Raw genomic sequence first — 25,000 nt, forward strand, 5'->3', positions numbered from 1 at the left:
GAGTCATTTATCCATTTTCGATCGTGTGAATTTTCCACAATCGAAAGGAAAAACACTAGTGTTAAACCTGATAAATACTTACTACGTGTCTTGAAACGAGTGAAGAAAAACGAAATTTTAAATAATTAGAAAAAAAGTTATAAAATTAGCTCAGCTGTAAAGTAATTATTGAAAAATGTGACTTGAGTGATCAAATTTCAAAATAAGTAACATCTGAGTGACCAGTTTGAAAAAAGTGACAAAGTTACTAAAAAGTGACCAACTCCTAGCCCTGTGATCCTATCAGATTTAGCAAGAGTGAAAAACTTTTGGAATTTGAAAAAAATGACAGTAGGTAGGTGTGGAATAAAATAAAAAAAATGGCCTAAAATACGTGGTGCGCATTTTGATATAACGCCACCGATGCTTCTGACGTCAATAATGCTTTAATGTTTCCTTAGTCTGTGACTGAATCGACTTCGATGACTAATTGATGTGTGCAAAAAGGACTAAACACATTTTTTTTCAATACCTATAGTGATAACGATCCGTGGTTTTTATTCAGCATCAAAACTGCAAGTTCCATACAGATCGGTAAAAAAAATTTAAACTTCAAGAATGCAACGACTGTTAAAAACCTGATACGAATGAGGGTTATTTTACCCTTCAGGAAATTTATGTTCAATGAGAAGACATACTCAATCTTTTCTCATCTGTATTTTCAACAACTGAAATTACAGGACGATAGCACTCACTTATTTACTTTTATTTTACGTTTTTTATTATAATTCAGAGTTGGCGCATGTTCGGTTCAGTTAGATCTGAAAACAATAACAAAAACGGTGAAATTTGCGCAGTGAACTTTCGCATCGATTTAAAGCAAAAAAAATTGCTGGAAACGTCCAGCAATCTAAATTTTCGCTGGAAATCAGCAAACATTCTTCGTCTTGGAGCATGATGTCCAAAACTTGGCGGAAAGCGGTCAACCCACTGGAGGATATTATTTTACTTCATTATAAGAATTTAAATAAATTACTATTTACGACAACCATGAGGGTGCAATATTGAAATTTAAATTTGCAATCCAAATATTTCCGGTTATTTTAAAAAAAAAATACTGATTTCCAGCAATTAAGAAAGCTGGTTTCCAGCAATTGAGTTTGCTGACCTTTTTCAGCAATTTATATTGCTGGAAAACCAGCGAGACAAAAACCAGCAAATTTTTTCTGGTTTCCAGCACAAAAAAAATTGCTGTATTTATTCAAACCCCAATTTAGAATCACTTTAGGAACTTTCCTGTTCGTTCATATTTTTAAGCTGAGCGTCTTATTTCAACCATATCTGCGTAAACGATTTTATTACAAGATGACAAGATGATTATAACAACAATCACTCTTAAGAATCACTCACCCCAGCTGTGCTTGTAGCTTTTTTACCGGGTTCTGTCCTCCTTACGGTTCCTCGATACTGAAGGTTCAAATTCGTTAAGTTCCAAAAAAAAACAACCAAGAACGAATGAAAAAACACGAAAAAGTCACTGTAAGTTAACCAGTTACGTAATACAGGTGATTGTTGTCCTGAAGTTCGAGTTCCTGAGCACTCGAACGAAAGCTTCTTCGAATTTCAGGAACAACAACGTGTTATGAGATTTGGGTTGCTATCCCCCCGTATCTTGGGAATTTATGTGTCATTTGATCTTTTTTCCTGTAATTCGATGGCTTATGGTCCCGAGCGGAATAAATGGAATCTTAATCTTTTTTCCTGTGGTCGGGACGATTTTGTCCTGTATTTTCAACAGCTGAAATTACAGGACAATTTCAGAACAGGAAAAACGCTCAGGAAAGCAACTGCCAAACTCGCCTGTAGAATCGAAACGCTGTTCTCCTGTAATAGGCGGGAGTTATGAAACATTCCTGAAAGCTTGAAATGAGTTTCTACTGTGATTTGTAGTGAAATTTCTCCTCTGGTTCTTGAATCTTTTTATTACCTATCATAGTTTATCTTAATGTTTAATCTTGGCGGTTCCGGTTTTTTTGTGCACTGGTGTGAAAGAGATGGAAACCCTGTTGTTTTTATATAAACAGGATAAAAAGAGAAAAAAGTTTGACACGAAACGGGTCTTCCGCGATTCAGGAGCCTGTTCTGAATTCACGGGACTCGTTCGAGTTCCTGTACACTCGTAGAAATGTCATCCTAATTTGCAGGAGAAATGAACTGTCACGAGTTTCGGGTTAGATTTCTTTCGAATTTCGCGAAAATTGAACAATATCCCTGTAATCAGTACAATCGAGTATTCTGAGCGCAATAATTGCAATCTCAGTGTGTGCAATGTTTTTTTTTGGTTTAAATAATGTTTTGTTCGATATTCTCCGCCAAATAAAACCAATCCTTGAAGTTTACTGTGGGGTAACTCAAAGCTACAAAATAGATTTATTTAATTACACGTTTTGTGAAGTTAATTTAACCGACTTACATTATTAGTTCCTTATGGTTTTCCAATTATTCTCCTACGATAGCTTTTACAATTTAGAGTATTTGAATCCTGGTAAGTATAAACATTTTTAATTTCATCTTTCTAAATTTTCAGCATTTTTACTCACGGTAAGTACAATGGTAAGTATTAAAATATCTTCTAACGGAACGTGGACAGGATCTGTTGACTCGATCTAACCAGGTAAGATACAAATTTTAATATAATTCAATTAAGGCATGAAGCAACTTACAGATTGTTTATTGAATTCTGTTTCTTTCAAACTATAAGCAATTCAACTAAACATTTGCGAAATCGTATTTAACATGAACTTCAGCAAACCAGTTCTCGAATACGAATGACTTTTCTCTTTCAAAATGTCAGCGCCCATAGTACTGACATGTCGACCTCGTGCAACTCTGCGTTTTTTACCCGTTTGTTTTGATCTGGTTAGGAAACACAGTGGGTCTATTCGCCCGTAACATCCCCCCCGACGTAAACCTAGGAGCTATTGGAATCGCGATCAGGTTTACTACTATCCATCTCCAATACTGCCAATTTTGCCACTGGTCTCATTTTGGTTCCCTTAGAAGTTCGTACCACCGCTGTCCGTGTTCTACCATCCTTGCCAGTTAGTACATCCACCACAATCCCACGTTGTCTTTGATTGTCCTCTAAAGCAAACACCAAATCTCCAGGGTTTAAATTTCGGGTTTCGCCATACCATTTGGACCGTTTATTCAAAGTTGGAAGATATTCCCGTTGCCACCGACTCCACATTTCATCAGCAAGTAACTGTGCACGACTGTATCTGCTTCGCAAAGCATCCGCATTCTCAATTTCATTCCTTGGAGGTAAACACTCTGCTGAAATCCCTTTCAAAAAATGATTGGGAGTGAGGGCTTCTGGATCTTCGTTTAAGTTTGTTGAAACATAAGTAAGAGGCCTGGAATTTATTAAATCCTCTGCTTCAATCAATGCTGTGAGAAGAATTTCATCTGATAATCTCGTTCCATCAACGAATATCTTTAACGCCTCCTTCACGGATCGAACCATTCGCTCCCACACGCCACCCATATGAGGCGCAGAGGGAGGATTGAATGTCCAACGCGTTTTACCACTAGTGAAAGTATCAGCACACAAATTGTTAATTTTCTTAATTTGACTCTGCAATTCTCTGTTCGCTCCAGTGGTCGGAAAATCGCTCAAGAAAAGCAATCAGGAATGGTTTCTAGCTAGAATGATGCTACCTCCGAGTGCTGTGATACGCACGTGGTAAAAGTACCCATTGAATATATGTCGAAAATCAGCACTAACTTGATACAAGAAGATATACCATGCCCCACCGGAGGCTACCGTTGCTATTCGTCACGTGGCTAATCGACGGTGATCGACATACTTGGTGATACATTTTGAACGTCGCTCCCTCAATCATTCCCGAACGTCTATCCTCGCATCATTGTTGATAATGCTCGTTATTGATAGACGATCATTAATGTTTCAAAAGGAATAATCTGAATAAATACCAGGACCACATGTTCAAAAAAGCTGTAGCACATGCTGGACAGTTCATTGCGGTTACCTAGTCATGATTTTGTCCTTCTAGGCAAAACGAAAAATAAAAAATCATCTGATAGCCTACATAGATCGCTCAGAACTGATACATATCAGTTATGATCCTAAAGGTTGAAAGTCGTTAGGGGAAGGAAATCAGCATCGAGACGTTCGTTGCTGATAGTCTGCGTCCTTTTTTACCTCATCATGTATCGCAAAAGTGTTTCAAATACAGAAGCGTCGTTGTCATGCATGATTGTTTGTATGATTTGGTTGAAGAAGGAAAATTTGACTGCTTTGATTTTTTGGCTCTGAATGTAGTCAAGCATGGCTCAGTGAAAATGATTGATTTTCGGAAGCATGGTTCGCTCCCACAAAGTTCGTCCCATTATCTGTAAATATTTCGATGGGACTCCGCCTCCTTTTCACGAACCTCCTAATTGCCATTTTGCAAGACTCTGTAGTCAAATTGTATGCCACTTCAAGGTGTACTGCTCGCGTAGTCATACAAGTGAACAACGCAACCCATCGCTTTTCTCTACGCCTTCCTACTGATACTTCTAGTGGACCAAAATAATCTAGACCAACATACGAGAATGGTTCAGCGCCTATCGCCATGCGTTGTTTTGGTAAGGCTGCCATCCGAGGTACACATGGTTTCGCCTTCTGCATTCTACACCAGGTACAATCCTGAGTCACCTTCTTCACCAACGCTCGTAAGTTTTCGACGCAGAATCGTTGTCTGATCTCGTTGACCACGGTTTCTCGACTACCGTGTCCGCAACGTTGATGATAGTTTTCTACTAGTTTTCGAGTTACAATGTGTTTTCCAGGCAATATTATTGGATATCTAGAATCAAAACTGCTGAATTCTGCTCTCATGGTTCTTCCTTCCATCCGTATAACGCCAAATTCGTCCAACACAGGTGATTTGTTGTAGAGTTTGCTGGTCCTTTCTATTGATTTCCGTAGCTCCTTCGGTGATGATTGGTTTTGAGTAAGTATGGTAACTTCATCGATATACTCGTCATATTGTGCTAGACGCCAAAGACAGTTTTCCGCCATCAAATATTCCTCCTGGCGAAGTGGTACTACTGGTAAAGTAGTATTTTCAAAAAGTGGTTCAATCGGTTGTTTTTTCGCATGACGTTTCATGTTTGAGATAAATCGATACATAGTGGCTACCATCCTGACTAAGACATTCCATTTTGAAATGTGCTCTACTCTAAGACCATCGGGTAGCTTCACATGATGGAATAATATGTGAGCTCGAAACTCCTCTTCGACGTCTATTGTTGTTTGATTTTGTGTCGGCCAATATTCCTCTGACAAATACAGAAAATCTGGACCCCGAAACCAACGGCTTTCTGAACAAATCTCGGTTGTTTTGCCCCATTTCGTAAGGTCATCCGCAGCATTCTGTTTAGAAGGAACCCAGCGCCAGTCTTCTGGGTTCGAGACAGCCAGTATTTGGCCAACACGATGTGCTACAAACTCCTTATACTTTCTTCGTTCTGATCTAACCCAAGAGTAAACGGCCTTTGAGTCAGTCCACAATATTGTCTTGTTGATCCTAAACGAATGTGTTTCGCTTATAGACTTTGCTAGTCGTGCTCCTAAGGTCGCTGACTGCAATTCCTTTCGAGGAATTGAGAGATGTTGTAACGGCGACACCTTTGCCTTGGCCTCAACAAACGAACAGTGAACTTTCGTGTCCATAACAAATCTAAAAAACGCTACACATCCATATGCATCTTCTCCGGCATCAGTAAATACGTGGAGTTCAACTGACTGGTAGGCTGTTGAACCAAACTGTCCAAGATAGCAGCGTGGTATAGACACCGACTCAATCAATGGGAAAAGTTTGATCCATCGTACCCAACCTTGGTAGTTTGTTTCTGAGAGTTTATCGTCCCAACCAATCCCGCTTCGCCAGACGTCTTGCATCAGTATGCGACCATGAATGAGCAATGGCGCTAGAAACTGCTTTGGGTCAAATAAGCTCATTATACATCGTAAAGCAATTCGCTTCGTTGGCCATGCTTCTCCAAGCATATAAGGTTCTAGATCTGACCGCATATCCGTCGAGAATACAAATTTATCTCCTTTTGAATCCCAGCGTATACCTAGAACCCGTTCAACTTCAGAACTCTTATTGACTTCAATGAAATCCCCTGTCTCGCATGGTATGACATCAAGCATTTGCAGCACCTCATCCGAATTGCTGACCCAGTTTCGAATTTCAAATCCACCGGCAGCATGGACTTTCTTCACCTCCAACGCTCGCTGGATTGCTTCCTCTATAGTATCGGCACTGTCGAAGTAATCGTCGACGAAATGTTTATGTACTATAGCTTGTGAAGCTGCTGGGTACGTAAACTTATGTTCCTGGGCGTTAAGATTTTTCACAAATTGTGAAATGTACGGTGAACAACTAGCTCCAAATATAACCACATCCATCACGAATATCGTAGGTTTGTCGTTAGAATTTACATTAAAAAGGAAGCGTTGTGTTTGGCGATCTTCACGGCGTACTCTTATTTGGTGAAACATTTCCTTGATATCTCCTCCAAAGGCAATCGGTCGTTCCCTAAATGCATTTATCACCGCTGGCAACGATGATGTCATGTCTGGACCTTTGAGCAGCTTGTCGTTTAGGGAAACACCATTCGCCCTGGCAGCGGCATCCCACACGAGCCTGACTTTCCCCGGTTTTTTCGGGTTAATAACGAAATTCAAAGGTAAATACCACGTTTTCTCCTTTGGCGTTTCTAATAATTCTTGATCCGTGATAATATGGGCATAACTCTTCGTGACGTATTCTTCAAGTTGTTTCAAAATGTTTTCTCGAATCTCTGGACATCGTGCAATGCGTTTATCCAAGCTAAGTGACCGTTTCAGCGCCATTTGATAACTTTCGGGAAACACGACGTCGTCTTCGATCCACAGCAACCCCGATTCAAATCTTTCTCCTACACGTCTGGTGGTCCTTTCGAGAATTTCCCGAGCTCGACGATCTTCCTTCGATTCGAGTCTAATGGGTGTGATTCCAACGTCTTCAAGCTGAAAATATTCTTTCAACGCGGCGTTCATATTACGGTCTGACTTGCCACATTCGACACAATTGCATCGGTGATGCCCAATAAAATGTACAGTAGCTACTACTCCTGGACGTGGACCGTAGAGCGTCCATCCAAGCTTACACTTGATCGCAACCGGTTCACCTGGTTTTCCGACTCTCGAATCTAAAGGAGCTATTAAATGTACGTTGTTGATTCCAAGAAGTACTTTCGGTGCGCTCATTCCGTATCCCTTTATATCGATACCATGTAAATGTGTATATCGAGAAGCGATGTTCGTAAATTCCAGCTGCTGTTTCGGTAGGTCAAGTTTTTTGACCGTCCTTGCATCGATCAAATTCAAACGGTCTTCCATTCCTAATCCTGCAATTTCTAGATACAATTTCATTGACTGATCCTCTGTCGTACTCATCCCATTCGTCCAGCTCATTTCTAACGGTTCTCGTTCACCAGACGCCTCTAATTGTCCTGCTAGTCCACTTTCGATCAGTGTAACCGATGAACCCTCGTCGATAAGAGCCAAAGTATCAACCTTAATAGACTTGTTGTACAGCGTGATAGGTATCATCCGAAACAAAACCGATTGATCACATTGCTTCTGATTGTTACAGCTTGCGGTGACGTATGATGGACCTGGATTCTCTTCCCAATGAAGCACTGCATGATGCCTTTTGTTGCACTGGTTGAAACCACATTTTCGTCTTGACGAACATTCTTTGTTTCCGTGGTCGTATATGCATAGTGGACACAACTGCAGCCGTTGTACTGTTCTCCATCTATCTTCAACATTCTGGTTTTTTAGTTGATTACAGTTTCTGCCATAATGTCCTGGATTTTTGCAAACAGAACAGATTCTTTCTGTTCGGCTCGACTGGAAACTTTGAACAGCATCAGATTGTCTCGAGAAGTCTTCATTTTTATTGCAGTTGCAGCTAGATGTTTGAATTTCAGCATCAGTCGCATGAACATATCCTTTCACAGCAGTTCGACGTTTCGATTTTGATGATTCTTCCATGGCGACCTTTTCGAACGTTGCCTCCAATGCCTTGTCCACGAGCTCCTCCATAAATTCGCCAAATGTCTCAAGAGTTATCGATCTTTTAGTTCGCTTAAATTCCATCCACTGCATTGCATAACAGGAAGGCAATTTGTTAACTAATCGATGCATCAAATTTGGATTTTTCAAATGATCAGTCAGGTTCGATGCTTTTAGGTGTTGCGTGAACTCTTCAATTGCACTTCCAAATTCAATAACTGATTCCAAGTTCTCTGAATCAGGCCCAACGAGTTGCAATACACGATCTGTCAGCATTGTCGATAAAACCTCCGGATTACCGAACCTCTTGCGGAGCTTCTCGATAATACTTGGGACGTTTTCGGGAAGTAACAGCCTATTCCTCACTAGATCCTTTGCTCGACCCTCTAATGCTTCCTGTAGCCTCACTAAGTTTTCTGCGTGGTTAAACCCACAAGACCGATTGGCTTGTTCGTAAGCGCTGATGAACGTTGGCCAGTCCTGAGGTCGACCGGAGAATTTTGGTAAAGTTTTTGGGTAAACTTGTCTCGAAGCAATTTGAGAGCGCGTCGGATTTGGGCTAGTATGAACTTTTGAACTGCGTTCGTATCCTTCTACAAAACTGTCAACACTGGTTGAATCCGATTCCCCGTTTCTTAATGTAGAATTCTTCCAATCCGCCGATTTGTGACGTTCTGCATTTGGAACCGTAGAGCCTTGCTTTTGTTGCATCTCAACCGGGTCTCCAACCTGCCAGCTATCCACCTTCTCGCGAAAATCGTCTTCTTCGAAATCATCGCCATCCAGAATCGAACCTTCAACCAACCGTTCTTGTACGTGTTGTTGTTCCAGCTCCTCTCTTTCACGTTGGATCCTTTTTAACTCATGCTTCAAAAGCTTACGTTCCATTTCATCCTCCTTCATCCGCATCAAACTCACTTCTCGCATTCGTGCTAATTCCTTAAGTGCTGTTTCGCGAACTGACTTCCTCGATGACACAACACTTCCATTGATACGAGATTGGCAAACACTAGGTTGTTTAGTAACGGAAATTCTACCGCCTGGGGACGCATCTCGAGCGCCTGACAGAACATTAGTACCTGACTTACTAATAACAACATCATTTTGTCCCTTACTACGAGCCTCTGTCTCTTTCGGAGTGCTCCTAACTATTTTTGTGGCTCTACGTACGTTCGCGTTTTTTGTTTCTGACTTACCGATTTTAGATTTACTACCTCTATCTTTATTTTTAACCGCTCTATGCGGTTGACGACGTATTTGAGTTCGACCATCGGTTCCGAATGACTCCAATAGGGAAGGATCTTCGGCTACACATCCAGAGCAATACCACAGGGCCGTAGGAAGAACCGGTTCATGGGGGGGGGTTTTGATGGCAATTTTTTTCCTGTAACATTTTTACTTGAACAATGCATACACAAATGGAAAAATGTATATGTTCTAAGTACAAATAATTCAGGTTAAAGTTATTTTGCATTAAAAGATATTTATTTTTGAAAATAAGTTCCATCAGTGCCTATTTTTTTTAATGAAGCTTCAAAAAATATGGGAACTTGTGATATAGCTCACTTGGTGAACCAGTTGATTTCTGAGCTGATTTCCGTAAGTTCGAGCTCAAAAGTGAACATCGAATACAGAAACAAAAAAAAATGAGATTTTGAACGCTTCATTCAGAAAAAAATATGTTTTACTCACTTACATTAGTAAGCCAATTCATTTGAACCACAAGCATGGGTGAAAATGTATCAAATATACAAATATTCAGAAATAATAACAAAAAAATAGGTTTACGGTTCAAAAAACGTTTATTTTCTAATCTTGTAAAGTCAATTGAAATTTAAGATTTAGGTTAGAATCTTTGAATTTGAAGAATCTTTAACATATGTAAATAAAGTTTGATAAAATTTCCAGCTGAATGTTTACCTGAGGAGAAAAAAACAAGTTCAACAAATTACATTTCATAATTTAAATCCTGTAATTAAAGTTTTCACAACCTAAATCTATATTTTCAAAAGAACAATTTTTTTTAAATTAATCCAGATATAATTTTTTATATCTATGTGATTTTCACCAAGTTTGTGTTTCTAATGTGACTTTGCTTGAATTTAAAATTTTAATTTTTAATCAAGAATCAAAATTATGAAACCGGGATCTCCTTCAATTTCAATCCTTAATTGAATTTTAAAATTTATATTTAAATATTGATTTTAAAACTAAAATTTGAGCATAATCAGAATACAAACCTTGGATTTTAGTTCCAAGTCTGAATTTTGCATTTTGAACCCAAATTCAAAACCTGAATCTTAATTCCAGATAAGAAACTCTATGAACTTGAAACCAAAAAGCGAAATTTGTATCAGAACCCTTTACCAGAAATCTTTAACTTGATTTTGAATTTATGGTTTTCAATATGAATATTTTTCACTTATTGAACTTATAAATTAAAATAAAATTGTGCATGATGAAATTTTTTCACATTTTTAAATTCTGAACTCACGAAACTTTCTTATGTTTCAACTCTGAATATAAATTTAGGATAAAGAATTCAGATCCAAATTTTCAAAATGGTTCGAATTTTAAATATTTTCTTTTCATATTCCGAAATTATGAGTTTCGAATATGAAAAATTTATAACATTTAAGATTGAAATACAACACCGAGGTTCGAAGCAGGATTCTATACCAATGATGATCCCAACTGGAAATCAAGAACAATAAACTGGATACTTACTTGATATTTTTCTGGAAGTATCCGGGCTAGGCAAATCCAGAAAATTTTATCCTAAAATTTTTCCAAAAATCTGGCAAATATGCTGGAAAATTTCATTAAAATCAAGAAGAAATACACATAGGGAACTGTTTTTAATTTTTCGAAAAACATCAACCGATTTGGACTTATCAGAAGAATCAGGCTTCCAAAAAATCTTTTATTTTTATTTTGACAAAATTTGTTTTAAAAAAGTATTTGGACGCAAGATACATAGTTCTGAGTTCTGAAATTTTCGTTTGATTTGGAATAAAAAGGGAGAAATTCTGGTCAAAATCTGGACTATCTGATAATCTTAGTCTAACTTTATTGAATTTCAATATTTGGGACTCAATTACTGTCAACAAGTGAGAAATTTTTTGAAACACTATTGTAGAATTGTGGTCCTGGAATGAGATTTCTAGAGTTTGGAGTAGAGATTGTTACACTATTGTCACTCTTGAATAATTTTAGTAGCAAATCAAAATTTGATAAGAAATTTCAAATTTTATGTTTAGTAGAAAAAATTTACTTGGCAATTTTGGACCTTCATGGGGGGGGGTTAAACCCCCAAAACCCCCCCCGTTCCTACGGCCATGCAATACCATATGGTTCCTTCAACATCGTCGTCAACGTTCACACAGCAGAAATGGAACCATTCATGGCATTTAACGCATTGAATGCTCGAATCAAAATCTTCACCGTTATCACAACACGGGTAAGTGTATCCTTCAGCCATCGTCGATAATAATCTTTGAGAATGTTTTGTTCGATATTCTCCGCCAAATAAAACCAATCCTTGAAGTTTACTGTGGGGTAACTCAAAGCTACAAAATAGATTTATTTAATTACACGTTTTGTGAAGTTAATTTAACCGACTTACATTATTAGTTCCTTATGGTTTTCCAATTATTCTCCTACGATAGCTTTTACAATTTAGAGTATTTGAATCCTGGTAAGTATAAACATTTTTAATTTCATCTTTCTAAATTTTCAGCATTTTTACTCACGGTAAGTACAATGGTAAGTATTAAAATATCTTCTAACGGAACGTGGACAGGATCTGTTGACTCGATCTAACCAGGTAAGATACAAATTTTAATATAATTCAATTAAGGCATGAAGCAACTTACAGATTGTTTATTGAATTCTGTTTCTTTCAAACTATAAGCAATTCAACTAAACATTTGCGAAATCGTATTTAACATGAACTTCAGCAAACCAGTTCTCGAATACGAATGACTTTTCTCTTTCAAAATGTCAGCGCCCATAGTACTGACATGTCGACCTCGTGCAACTCTGCGTTTTTTACCCGTTTGTTTTGATCTGGTTAGGAAACACAGTGGGTCTATTCGCCCGTAACAAATAATATTTAGATATCCCAATGTTTTGTAAAAAATCCATTTGTTTATCAAATTCCAGTTTGGAAAAATATATTCAATTTTCTGGGGAATGGTTTTTTCTGGCGAAAAAAAATCTCGATAATGGTTCGTCTGGGGAAATGAATTCTGGGAAAGTGTTCTTTCTGGTGATTTTGTATTCTGGGCAAACTTTTTAGGGGAAATGGAGTACAACTCAATTTTTAACAACAACAAAAACTGCTGTAAATATAGAATTCCGTTAATAAATGGATCTAATAAATCGACTCAAGTAAAAATGGCATTTTTTTCCTAGAATTTATAAACTAGAAAGAAAAAAAATTAAAGAGTAACGGATTAAAAGGGTTAAAGAGTGCAAAAACCGGCAATAAGTATTTTTTGTTTCTGTTAAAAAAAAATGAGTAATAACACGTTATGTAACTCAACTCAATAACCATTTAGAAATCCTGTCTTGACGATTTTTTTTATCATAAAACTGAGGCTGAGTATTCAGTAAGAAAATCACTCCTAAATTTAAAATCTGATTTCATGAAAATAAATTTATAATGGCATATGAAGATTTATAATAAAGCGTAGGGGAGATGGGGGCATAATGGCCACCTTAAGGAAAACGGTTATTTAACCATAGAAAATAGCTATAATATGGAGGTTACATTATTGTTTCGTGTTCAGACACTTGAAAAGCCTATTCCTTAACGGGCTGAAACGTGAAAAACTAGATGAAAACGTTAAAAAATGCATTTTAAAAATTTTTGCCAAAAGCTGAAAACCAGCCACTGTGGAGGCATGATGAGAACCCCCCCTGAGGCAGTATGAGCACCATTAATCAGAGCAAGATGTGCGTTTTTGCCGGGGAATCTAGCAGCGAATTCAATTTGATGAAGTCAGGTGAGTCGTAGATTCATCAAACAAAGCAATAACAAAATAATCTAGGTCTGTTTGTAGAATACAAACAATTCACGCACGCTCATACATTAAGTGCTTTGTTCGGAGGATGATGCTACTAGCCGTATAATGTAACAATAAAAAAATCGATCATGAATTGTGAATGGAAAAAAATCACCTCGAACAGAAATCTAACTCTAGTCTTTTGATTACCTCTCCGACACCTTACCAATAGGCTAAATTGTCGGATGAAAACTAGTCAAGGTGTAGCGCTATAAATCAATTTTAATTCGCAGCTAGATTCTACGGCAGAAAATGCTCATTATGCCTCGATAATATGGTGCTCTATATGCCCCTAGTCAACAAATTTAAGTAAAAACGTGTTTTAAAATAGATAAAAGTGAAAAATCAAAAATTTTGTGATGGTAAAAATTGAGAATCAATGTGTACATCATGTTGCAGTGCGTACATTATAGATCAAGGTTATTTTAAGATCATAAGAGCTTATTTCGTGGTGCTCAAAAATTATAATATTTTCGTAACTTGAGAACCAAGCTAGTTTTTTTTAAATATCTCTGTAAAGATGATAAGGAGATTCCTTTTTTTGTGAAAAATTAATACTATAGGAAGTACGAAACAAATCCTCTTGAAAATTTATTTGAGAAAATACGCACTTTTGTAGAAAAGCGTAGTTCTCATTATGCCTCGGGTGCTCGTTATGCCCTCATCTCCCCTACATAAGAGTTCCTCCCAATATTGATATTTAATATGTCCATCGATGCAGGATCAAAATGTTGACTAAAATAAAATAATTGCAAAGATTTTTGTAATTCTGATTGCTTCATTAATTTTTTTCAGCATCTGAAAGCATCCTCGATTTGATGCATCTCATCAGGAAACGACCCATTCGCCGTTTAGATCTACGGTTGAACCCAATCCTCACCGAGGGTGCCATTTTCGTGTTGGCTCTGATCTTCTACCTCCCATTAGAAGAGTAAGAATCCATATTAATACAAGAATAGCACATCTCAAGAAAAATAATATAAAAATTCATTCACTTACCCAAACCACAGGCTAGACCTCAGCTGCTGCTCGATCGACGAGGACATTGGCGAGTACCTGCTGATGGCACTGCGGTTCAACAAGAACCTTCGACTGCTGGATTTCTCGTCCAACAAGCTGGGTAACGCACTAGGTCCGCTGCTGATCGAACGGGTCCGCCGGAACAAAATGCTGCAGCGGTTCGATCTCCGGAACACGGATACCTCGGCAGATGTTCGGGCCACCATCGATGAGCTGGTTATGGAAAATCGGGATCCGCACAGTTTGAGCAATTGGTAGTCGATGGGTCAGCCAAAAGAAAGGTTTTATATTTTATTTGAATTTGAAACTGTACTGTATATTAGAATAATTTGATTGTATACCGATTGGCATAAAGTCATTTGGCATAAAGCCGTTTGGCATAACGCCGTTTGGCATAAAAGTCGTTTGGCATAAAGTCGTTTGGCATAATGGCCGTTTGGCATAATGGTCGTTAAGCATAATGGTCATTTGTGTTGAAACACGTGGTGTTGAATTGCGTCTAGATCATAGTAAGCGATTCTATGTTAGTAATAAGTATGTCATTAGAAATAAATTTAATCATGTTCTAACTGCCAAGCAGAGTAGTTTGTTCTACGGCTCTCGTCCAAATACCAATAGGTTATGGGCCTTTTGAGAGTTCGTGAAGAAATCGAAGCACATCAAGAACTGAAGATTTGAATCATCAAGCAGTTTTAAGATGAACGGTCAAACCAATCCGAATGGAGTTAATGCGCCGGGCGCCGGTCACAGTCGCAGCCAGAATTCCATGGCTCTGCCGTCGATCGAGCTTCTGATGGGACGAGACAACTGGTCAACCTGGAAGTTCGCTGTGCAGACATTTTTGGAGCTGGAAGACCTGTGGGAAGCGGTCAAGCCGGGTCAGAACCCTGACGGAAGTTTCGAGAACGTGGATGCAGATAAGGATAGACGAGCACGTGGGAAAATTATTCTCCTGCTCGATCCCGTTAATTACGTGCATGTGAGGGACGTGCGAACCGCTCGAGAAACGTGGTCACGCCTGGAAGCAGCATTTGAAGATTCCGGATTAACCCGGAAAGTTGGATTGTTGCGAAAACTCATCACAACTAATTTGGATTGTTGTGATTCCATGGAAACCTTCGTAAACAGTGTCATAGCAACAGCTCATCAGTTGCGTGGCATTGGTTTTGATATCAGCGACGAATGGGTGGGCACGTTGTTGCTTGCTGGTTTACCTGAGGAGTATCGCCCCATGATTATGGCGCTTGAAAATTCGGGAGCAGCGATAAATGCGGACATCATCAAGACCAAATTGCTGCAAGAAACGAGAGTGCCGTCGTCTGGTGTTGCTTTTGCTGGTAAAAAGCATGGTCACAAACCGAAGCCCGAGGAAAAACCATCATCAAGCAACGGTCCCAAGTGTCGACGATGTGGAAAATTCGGTCACTTTGCCAAAGCATGTACTTCGAAACGCTCAGGTAATGCTTGGTGCACCGTTTTGTCCACGTTTGCTGGGGACGACAACAGCTGGTACTTCGATTCTGGAGCATCGTGTCACTTTGCAAAGTCGGAGAAAAATTTGCTGAATGTCAAGAAGTCCAGCGGAACGGTTATAGCAGCGAACAAAGGAGCCATGGAAGTAGTCGCCACAGGTGAAGTTGAAATTTTGCCCGAATGCTGTCCGAAAGACCCTCCGATTGTGATGCACGATGTACAAGTACTTCCGGAGTTATCGGCGAATCTGGTGTCGGTCAATCAAATTGTCAAACGGGGGCACACAGTGACGTTCAACATCGACGGTGTCAAGGTTACCAACCATGAAGGAACGGTGATGGCGACAGGAAGTCGTGAGCGAAACCTTTTCAAGCTGAACCAACTAGAGTCGTCGTGTGCGTTGTCATGTTCGTCCAAAACAAGTCCCGAACTTTGGCATCGGCGTATGGGTCACCTCAACTTTAGCAGCCTGAAACGATTGAGAAACGGTTTGGTGAATGGTGTCGATATGAGTGATGCTGGAGCTACGACCAACGACGAAAACTGCAGAATCTGTGCGATGGGAAAACAAACCCGACTTCCGTTCAGCAAGTCTGGTTCGCGTGCAAGTGAACTGTTAGAAGTGGTTCACTCTGACATCTGTGGGCCTATGGAAACGGAATCGCTCGGTGGCAGTCGTTACTACCTGACTTTCACTGACGATAAGTCTCGCAGAGTTTTCATCTATTTCCTGCCGGAAAAATCAGCCGACCAAGTATGCAGAGCATTCGACGATTTTGTTAGCATGGCGGAAAACCAAACGGGAAAAAAGGTGAAAACATTACGCACGGACAATGGCAAGGAATTCATCAACAAGCAATTGCAAGATCGTCTGCGTCGTCGAGGAATCCGTCATCAAACAACGACGGAATACACGCCGGAGCAAAATGGACTGGCGGAGAGGTTGAACCGAACCATCGTGGAACGGGCGAGGTGTATGCTTTTCGAGTCCAATCTACCGAAGAGATTCTGGGCTGAGGCTACCGGAACAGCAGTTTATTTGATTAATCGTTCTCCCACGAAAGGTTACGGATCAACGCCAGAGGAAATGTTCAGCGGCAAGAAACCACATCTAGGTCACGTGCGAGTGTTTGGTTCGCCGGTGATGGTTCATGTTCCCAAACAGAAACGACGGAAGTGGGATCGGAAAGCTGTGGAGTGCATTCTCACTGGATTCGACGAAGACACGAAGGCCTACCGAGTGTGGAATCCGGAGTCGAGGAAAATTGTTTTTTCTCGAGACGTTACTTTCATCAGTGAGAAACCCAAGGATCCAGCCAGCGGAGCACGCCGCCCCAAGTTGGTACCGTTAAACTTGAGTGGCGATGTGCAAATCGATGGGACCAAGGTTGAAGGTAACGACGCCGATGGTGAGCCGAACGATGTACCTCCCATTGACGAGGTCAGCGACGATAGTTTTGTTGAAGCAGAAGACAGCCAAGAAAACTTCCCATCCAGTGACGTGACAACCTCTGCGCTCCCCACGCAAACAGTTTCAAATCCGCCCGTGTCACAGGCGTTGAGGCGAAGCGGAAGGGAGCGCGCAATTCCAGGCAAGTTAAAAGATTTTCTTGTTCCGAGCAAATATTTGTCCTCCAATCGTTTTACAGCAATCGAGGGAAGTGGTACAACCAACCAAACGATGTCGGTATCCAAACCAGCGGCGAACCATGCTGAGCTGGGACTGGTCGCGAGGCGTACAGCGGATAGTGCTGATCCACGCTCACCAACCGAAGCGTGGGCCGGACCGGATGCTGCCTTGTGGAGAGACGCGATGGACGAGGAGTACCGTTCTTTAATTTCCAACGGTACCTGGGAACTGGTCCAGTTACCCCCAAATCGTAAGGCTATCGGTTGCAAATGGCTGTTCAAAACGAAGCAAGATGAGAAGGGCAACATCGTAAGGCACAAGGTCAGACTGGTCGCTCAAGGATTCACCCAGAAGTTCGGGGTGGACTTCGATGAAGTTTTCGCTCCGGTCGCGAAGCAGGTGACATTCCGGACGCTGATGACTGTGGCAAGTCGTCGTGGTATGATTGTGAAGCACGTCGACGTGAAAACGGCTTACCTCAACGGTGAACTGGAGGAAACCATTTTCATGCGCCAGCCAGAGGGGTACGCTAAAGGAGGAGCCAACACAGTCTGCCTACTCAAGAAGAGCCTATACGGGTTGAAACAGTCGGCCCGTGTGTGGAACCAACGAATAGACGGCGTTTTTCGAGATATGGGGTTCAAGTCGTCCGAAGCTGATCCATGCCTGTATACTCGAAAGCGGGGCAATTGTTTCGCCTACATTATCATTTATGTAGACGACGTCCTAATTGCCACACAAACGGAGAAGGAGTTCCAACAAATTTTTGCCGTGTTGGAAAAGAATTTTGCGATGACGAATCTTGGAGATGTCAAACATTTTCTGGGAATCGACATACGACGAGAAAATGGAAGCTACTCGTTGTGCCAGCAGAAGTACATCCGGAAACTCGCAGCAAGGTTCGGATTAGAAAACGCGAAACCATCAAAAATTCCTTTGGACCCTACACACCTACAGCAGAAGGAGGAGGAGGAGGACGATCGACTTCCGAACAACAGAAACTTCCTCAGTCTCATCGGAGGTCTACTGTACGTGTCCGTTCACTCTCGCCCTGATGTGTCAGCCAGCGTGTCCATTTTAGCTCAGAAGTCAAGTCGTCCGACACAGCGAGATTGGCAAGAAGCGAAACGGGTTTTACGTTACCTGATTGGAACCAGTTCACATCGCCTACATCTAGGAGCCACTCAAGCCGGTCTGGAAATGTATGCTGATGCTGATTGGGCTGGTAATCATCGTGACCGGAAATCCAATTCTGGTTTCTTGATACGATTCGGAGGAGGTGTCGTTAGCTGGGGATCTCGCCGACAGACTTGTGTGTCCCTATCTACCACCGAAGCGGAATTCATCGCACTCACCGAAGGTTGTCAAGAGCTAACTTGGGTGAAGAAGCTTTTAACCGATTTTGGAGAAGATACGTCCACGCCAATCCCCATCTTCGAGGACAATCAAAGTGCTATCAAGCTCGTCGAAGGTGATCGGATCGAAAAGCGGAGCAAGCATATCGAGACGAAATACTTCTACGTCCGAGATCTTCATGAAAAAGGTTTTATCAACATGCGGTACTGTCCGACGGAAAACATGCAAGCAGATATTCTGACGAAGCCGTTGCAGCACCAGCGAATCAAGTTCCTGCGTGATCGAATTGGAATCATCGGAGATCTAAACGAGGAGGAGTGTTGAAACACGTGGTGTTGAATTGCGTCTAGATCATAGTAAGCGATTCTATGTTAGTAATAAGTATGTCATTAGAAATAAATTTAATCATGTTCTAACTGCCAAGCAGAGTAGTTTGTTCTACGGCTCTCGTCCAAATACCAATAATTTGGCATAATGGCCGTTTGGCATAATGGCCGTTTGGCATAAAATGATGGATAAAAATTTGGAGGAAGCCTACTCACGCTCCGCGTTCGAACTAAAATAAAATATGGTCCTTACGCTTCGCGTTGCGGACCGGGCTAGGGGATTGTCCCTAGCTTTGGGTAAGCCTAGAAACACGGGGCCTTCCTAGGGCTTTGAATAAACCTAGAAAGACGTGGCCGTCCTAAAAGATGGATCAAAATTTCGAGGAAGCCTCCTCACGCTTCGCGTTCGAACTAAAATGAAGTATGGTCCTTACGCTTCGCGTTGCGGACCGGGCCAGGGGATTATCCCTAGCTTTGGGTAAACCTAGAAACACGGAGCCTTCCTAGGGATTTGATTAAACCTAGAAAATCGGTAAATTGAAAAAAAAACTTATGTATTTAAATGTTTAGCAACATTTTATGTTGCCTTATAAATTTTTATATTTTTATGCCAAACGGCCATTATGCCAAACGGACATTATGCCAAATGACCATTATGCCAAACGTCCATTATGCCAAACGGCCATTATGCCAAACGACTTTATGCCAAACGACTTTTATGCCAAACGACGTTATGCCAAACGGCATTATGCCAAATGACTTTAGGCCAAACGGCGTAGGACCGAATAATTTGAGTGTGTCCTGTACTTTTGTTAGCCAGAGAATTTAAATTTGAGTATGTAAAACAACGACTTATTGAGCAGTTTTCCACGATTAGAATTGCTGTTAGATTTAAACTGCTTAAAGATTACCAGATTTAGTATTTGTGTAATAAAAGTAAATTAATTGTGTACACTAGTTCATTGGGTATTTTTTTCGAAATAGAGTCCAACAACAACCTAGAAATCAACATTCATATTCATAAGAACGTAGGCCAATCTTTCATACACCAAGAGAAAAGTCAAATTTTTGAGAAATTAAGAGTTTATTAAGCTTTTTTTACAATTTTTCTTGGTACTAATTTCCGATATCATGTGTATTGAAATTATGTTATTTTCTATTTGCCTGATAATTTTTTCGCCTGAAACATTACAATATTTTTCAAATCATACGAGCAAACATAAAACAAACTACGATTGTTTGAACAGTAGTATATAGTACTTTCTTTAAAAAAAAGTATCATTAGAATTTTGATTCCGTTTTCTTAAAACACAACGTTTAACATGAGACATTTTTATAGCTATACGGTTTTATTCTATTTTACAATTTCGTGGTAAACGAAAAAGATTAGATCTATCCTTAAAACGGATACTTTTGCCTGTTGACGTAACATCTAGCTGAGTAAATGGAGTCGTGTTCCAGTTTCACCTTAACCCTGGACAGTGCTCGAACAGTGTTAGGACCGTAAGTCTTCAAATTACGCTCCGGCTGGAACTCGAGTCCTTTCTCGTGAGCCAGCTCATGGGCAGTCAGCGTTTCCTGATCGAAGAATGGTAACCCACAGAAGGCACAGTTGAGATCATCTTCATCGTCGTCTGACTCACTATCACTGACTTCCACAATTGGCTGTTCCACCTCTTGGATGATCACATCATCGTCATCTTCCTCCGTATCGGAAACCGGAATGGTTAGTAGGGGTTTGCTGCGGCTTCTCCGTTTAAAGGTTTCTCTTAGTTTTCGCATTTCGGCTTCAGTGTCCAGATGTGTCATGTGTACTCTCAATTGATGGCGCATTGTTAGGTACTCGGTTCGATAACCCTTTCCACAGTAGGAACAATAATAAAAGTGTTTCGAAAGAATCTCTGGAGGCGACCTCGGAGGAATTGAGCTGTGCATCATTACCGTTGTCATGTACTCCAGAAACTTTCCATAGGAGGGGCTAGTTTTCAGAAGCAGTTTCTGAGTTTTAAGCCGCCCGAATGAACGCAAAACGTTGATCTTCAGCATCTGTATTTTGGCTCTTGTTTCATTGGTTATTTCGCATCCATAATTTTGCCGGAGCATGCATACCAGGTGGACATTTTCCAAAAAAGCCAGGTCGAATGGATCAGTCATCTTGTCATTACATTGGGTACACGTTTTAGTAAGGGATTGGTCAGAATTTTTCAATCTCTCTCGGTAAACTCTTTGCAACCAGGAGATTGTAGGCTGGAAATCAGATGCCTCAAGTCGGCGCGATTCCTTATCACTATCCCCATCCTCCGGGAACAACGCTTTGGCTGTGGCTTCACCTACATTATGGCCGGTGGAATCGACGCTGATTCTTTTCCGGGGTTCCGGATTGCTTTCGAACTCTTCCTCCGGACGTTGTTCCTCCAGCTCGTCGAGCATAGGAACATCGTCATCGATTTCCTCTTCTTTAATGATCAGCTCCTCCATACTTGCGATGCTCGAACCAGTCAAACTTTCATGCAAGCTGCAAACGCTTGAGGCTGAAAGTCGCCTAATCACTTGCCTTTTTTAACCGAGAAAAACTTAAATTTAAACACAAATTTTCAAAAAACTACTTCCTCCACTCGCATTTGATTGACTAATTTGAAAACAAAACATCTGGGAATCCTCGTGTTTGTATGGGTTGCAAACTACTTTACCGATGGATTACTGCTAGGAGGCGTTCCAGGCGTATTCGAAGGCTGGCGCATGTTAGCAATTTGCATATCATCGGGCGCATTCGAGTATAAAGAATTAAGAGCTAAACGATAAGTTTCGTTTGGAATGCATTTAGATAAGATCAGAAACAGTTTTGGAACGCAAATCACAGACTTGAGTAGATTTTGTTTGTGACATATTTTTATGTTTTGGATTGATTTATTACCCACGTTAAAACGACCAAATTAATCGTATTGCATTAAAGTTTTTTTTTTTAATATGTCTTTATTGGTAACAATTCATCATTACTTTTAAATTGCATTAAATTTGGTGTTCAGCTCAATAATGGACTGTTCAGAGCCCTTTAGTTAACTAGATAATAAAAATTTATTTATAAGACTTAAATTTGCTAGGCGCAGTCAAGTATTTAATGTAGGAGAACTTAAAACTAAAAACTATCCTGAAATTAAACTAATTATAAAGAAAACGAATCTCTGGAAGACTGCATAGATTTTCCTCTGAAGTTAGAGATGATTTTGTTGGCCATCTTTTAAAATTGCATAAAAGTATGGGATATTTATGGACGATAAAACATCAACGTATATCAGTCAACGTCTAATTAACAATGCGAAAATACACGTGTCTATGATTAAAATCTAGATTGATAGAAATGATTGATACAAACATTTATTTAGAATTCATCCAAAGTAGTACTGGATTTTCTATCACATCAACTCAATAAATGAATTTTTTGAAAAATTTTTTTTTATGAAATTATTTTATCGGCTAATCGGTGAAATTTTATATTATTTGAGAAAGATTATATTCTGCCTATTTTCAACATCTTTCACCTTATTATTATTTTCTATCTGTCTATAAACTTTCAAATCTTAAAAATTATTTCCCAAATATAAAATTTCACCGATATAGCCGATTAAATAATTTCATAAAATAATTTTATTTTTATTTTATTGATTTAATTAACTTTATTTTTCAAAACCGAAATGTTGACTAAAATCAACTCTCTGGGACTTCCGGTTATCCGAAAAACGACAAAATACCGTAAACTGGGCCCTGGGGGAACTTTGATCTCCGGGGTAACTTTGATCAGCATGAAATTTTTGCAGATAATCATGATCAACTATGTAAAAAGTTAAAATATCTGAAAACAGTTTACTACGTTCTAAAGCCTGTAAATTGAGTTAAAAATAAGCTAAATTTGGTTTTTATTAGGAGATTTTTTATAATACTTAAAATATAATTTTAAAATCTTAAAATATCTGTTTTTTTGAAGGCTCACAAACAAACATTTCTCCTGATCAAATTTAAGCATTTAGGAGCAAATGGGTTGTTTAATGTGAAAGTTCAACTTTTTTCTTGGTTTAAGTTAACTTTAAATGTTATTTTTATGGTCATTTGATAATAATTTTTGGATACAGAAAAAAAGCGGTCATTTTCCATGAAAAAGCCATTGTAGGAAAAATGGCTAAAAACCCGATCAAATGGTAAAGTTTGAAAAAAAAAGAACGTGGGAACTGTACGAGGACTTAGGGAATTGCATGAAGGTAAAATTTGATTTGTTTCCGAGGCCAAAAATATTGAGAAATGATTATAATTTTGGCTCCTAAATGTATGCAGCAGCAATGTCCATTTCTGGAGTATATTTGTTTTTGAGAGAAAACGTTGAAAAATTCAATTGAGTCCAAGCAAAAAATTACTGTTATCAATATTTCGAGCCTTCTGTGCTTAATGGCATCAAAACAATAAATTTGAAGATGTTGAGATACGTTAAAACCATAGTGATCAAAGTTACCCCGAAACTCGAAATCTGGTTTTGTAACAAACATTTAATTATGACCACAAATGTCGTTTGAATTTACTGCAATCCATGATAATATTTAAAACTCCTCACCTCAGTAAGGCTTTAAAAGCATTTAGATATTACGAAAAAGCAACCCCTTCCAAAATATTCAAAAATAAATGAAAAAAGTGATCAAAGTTCCCCCAGTTTACGGTACTAAAGAAGCGATTTTGGACTTAAAATTTGTTTCGTTTTGTTGAGTTTTTGGGGCCAACCTGTCAAATGTTTATGGTCGGTTTTTGAAATTCGACTATTCGAATGCCATCCTAATGTACAATGAACAATATCGAGATTCAAGTACCGTAAACTGGGGGAACTTTGATCAGCGGGGTAACATTGATCAACATGATTTTTTTGCAGATAATCATCATTAACTAAGTATAAAGTTGAAATATCTGAAATCTATTTGCTACGTTTGAAAGCCTGTAAATTGAGTTACAAATTAGCTAAATTAGGTTTGTTTAAGGAGATTTTTTATATTACTTAAAATATAATTTTAAAATCTTAAAATATCTGGTTTTTGAAGGCTCACAAACAAACATCTCTCCTGATCAAATGTAAGCAATTAGGAGCAAATCGGTTGTTTTATGTGAAAGTTCAACTTCTTTCTTGGTTTTGTTTTGGTTTAAGTGTTGTTTTTATGGTCATTTGATGATAATTTTTGGATATTGATAAAATGACGGTCATTTTCCATGAAAAATCCCGTATAGAAAAAATGGCTAAAAACCCTATCATACGGTTAAGTTTGAAGAAAAAAAGAACATGGGAACAGTACGAAGACTTGGGGAATTGCACGAAGGTAAAATTTCATTTGTTTTTGAGGCCGAAAAATATTGAAAAATGTTTATAATTTTTGCCCCTAAATGTATGCAGCAACATTGTCCATCTTTCGAGTATATTTGTTTTTGAAAGAAAACGTTGGAAAATTCAATTAAGTCCAAACAAAAAATTACTGTTATCGATGTTTTGAGCCTTCTGTGCTTAATGCCATCAAAATAATAAGTTTTAAGATGTTGGGATACAAAAAAACCATAGTGATCAAAGTTATCCCGAAACTCGAAATCTGGTTTTGTAATAAACAATTAATTGTAACCACCAATATCGTTTGAATTTACTGCAATCAATGATCATGTTTTATACTCCTCACCTCAGTAAGGGTTTTAAAGCTTTTAGGTATTACGACAAAGCAACCCCTTCCAAAATATTGAAAAATGAATGAAAAAAGTTATCAAAGATCCCCCAGTTTACGGTACTTAATTATATGAATTTTAAATTAAGGATCATAATTTTTTTTAGTTATTGCGAGTTTTTGGGATACATTACTAGTCGCAGTCATTTTTTTGTGTATAAACGACGATATAAATCCTGTGATGATAATTCGATATTTTTGATATCACAAAATTCAAAACTCTTATCTAGAATCTGTTTCAAGTGTTTCATATTAAATTGTGATAACAG

General features: G+C 39.1%; 1 protein-coding gene across 1 annotated transcript in view; it reads right to left on the minus strand.

The window, feature by feature from the left end:
* LOC129753634 (uncharacterized) overlaps positions 1-9,046 on the minus strand; it is a 76,090-nt gene extending 67,044 nt beyond the window's left edge. Inside the window, exons 1-2 of the mRNA XM_055749467.1 lie at positions 6,130-9,046; positions 4,596-5,094 (exon numbers count right to left, since the gene is read on the minus strand). Coding sequence (XP_055605442.1) covers positions 4,596-5,094; positions 6,130-9,046 — 3,416 coding nt within the window. The remainder of the gene's footprint in view (positions 1-4,595; positions 5,095-6,129) is intronic.
* Positions 9,047-25,000: the final 15,954 nt, after the last annotated feature.

The sequence above is a fragment of the Uranotaenia lowii genome, chromosome 3 (genome assembly GCF_029784155.1).
Source record: "Uranotaenia lowii strain MFRU-FL chromosome 3, ASM2978415v1, whole genome shotgun sequence".
NCBI classification, from domain to species: Eukaryota; Metazoa; Arthropoda; class Insecta; order Diptera; family Culicidae; genus Uranotaenia; species Uranotaenia lowii.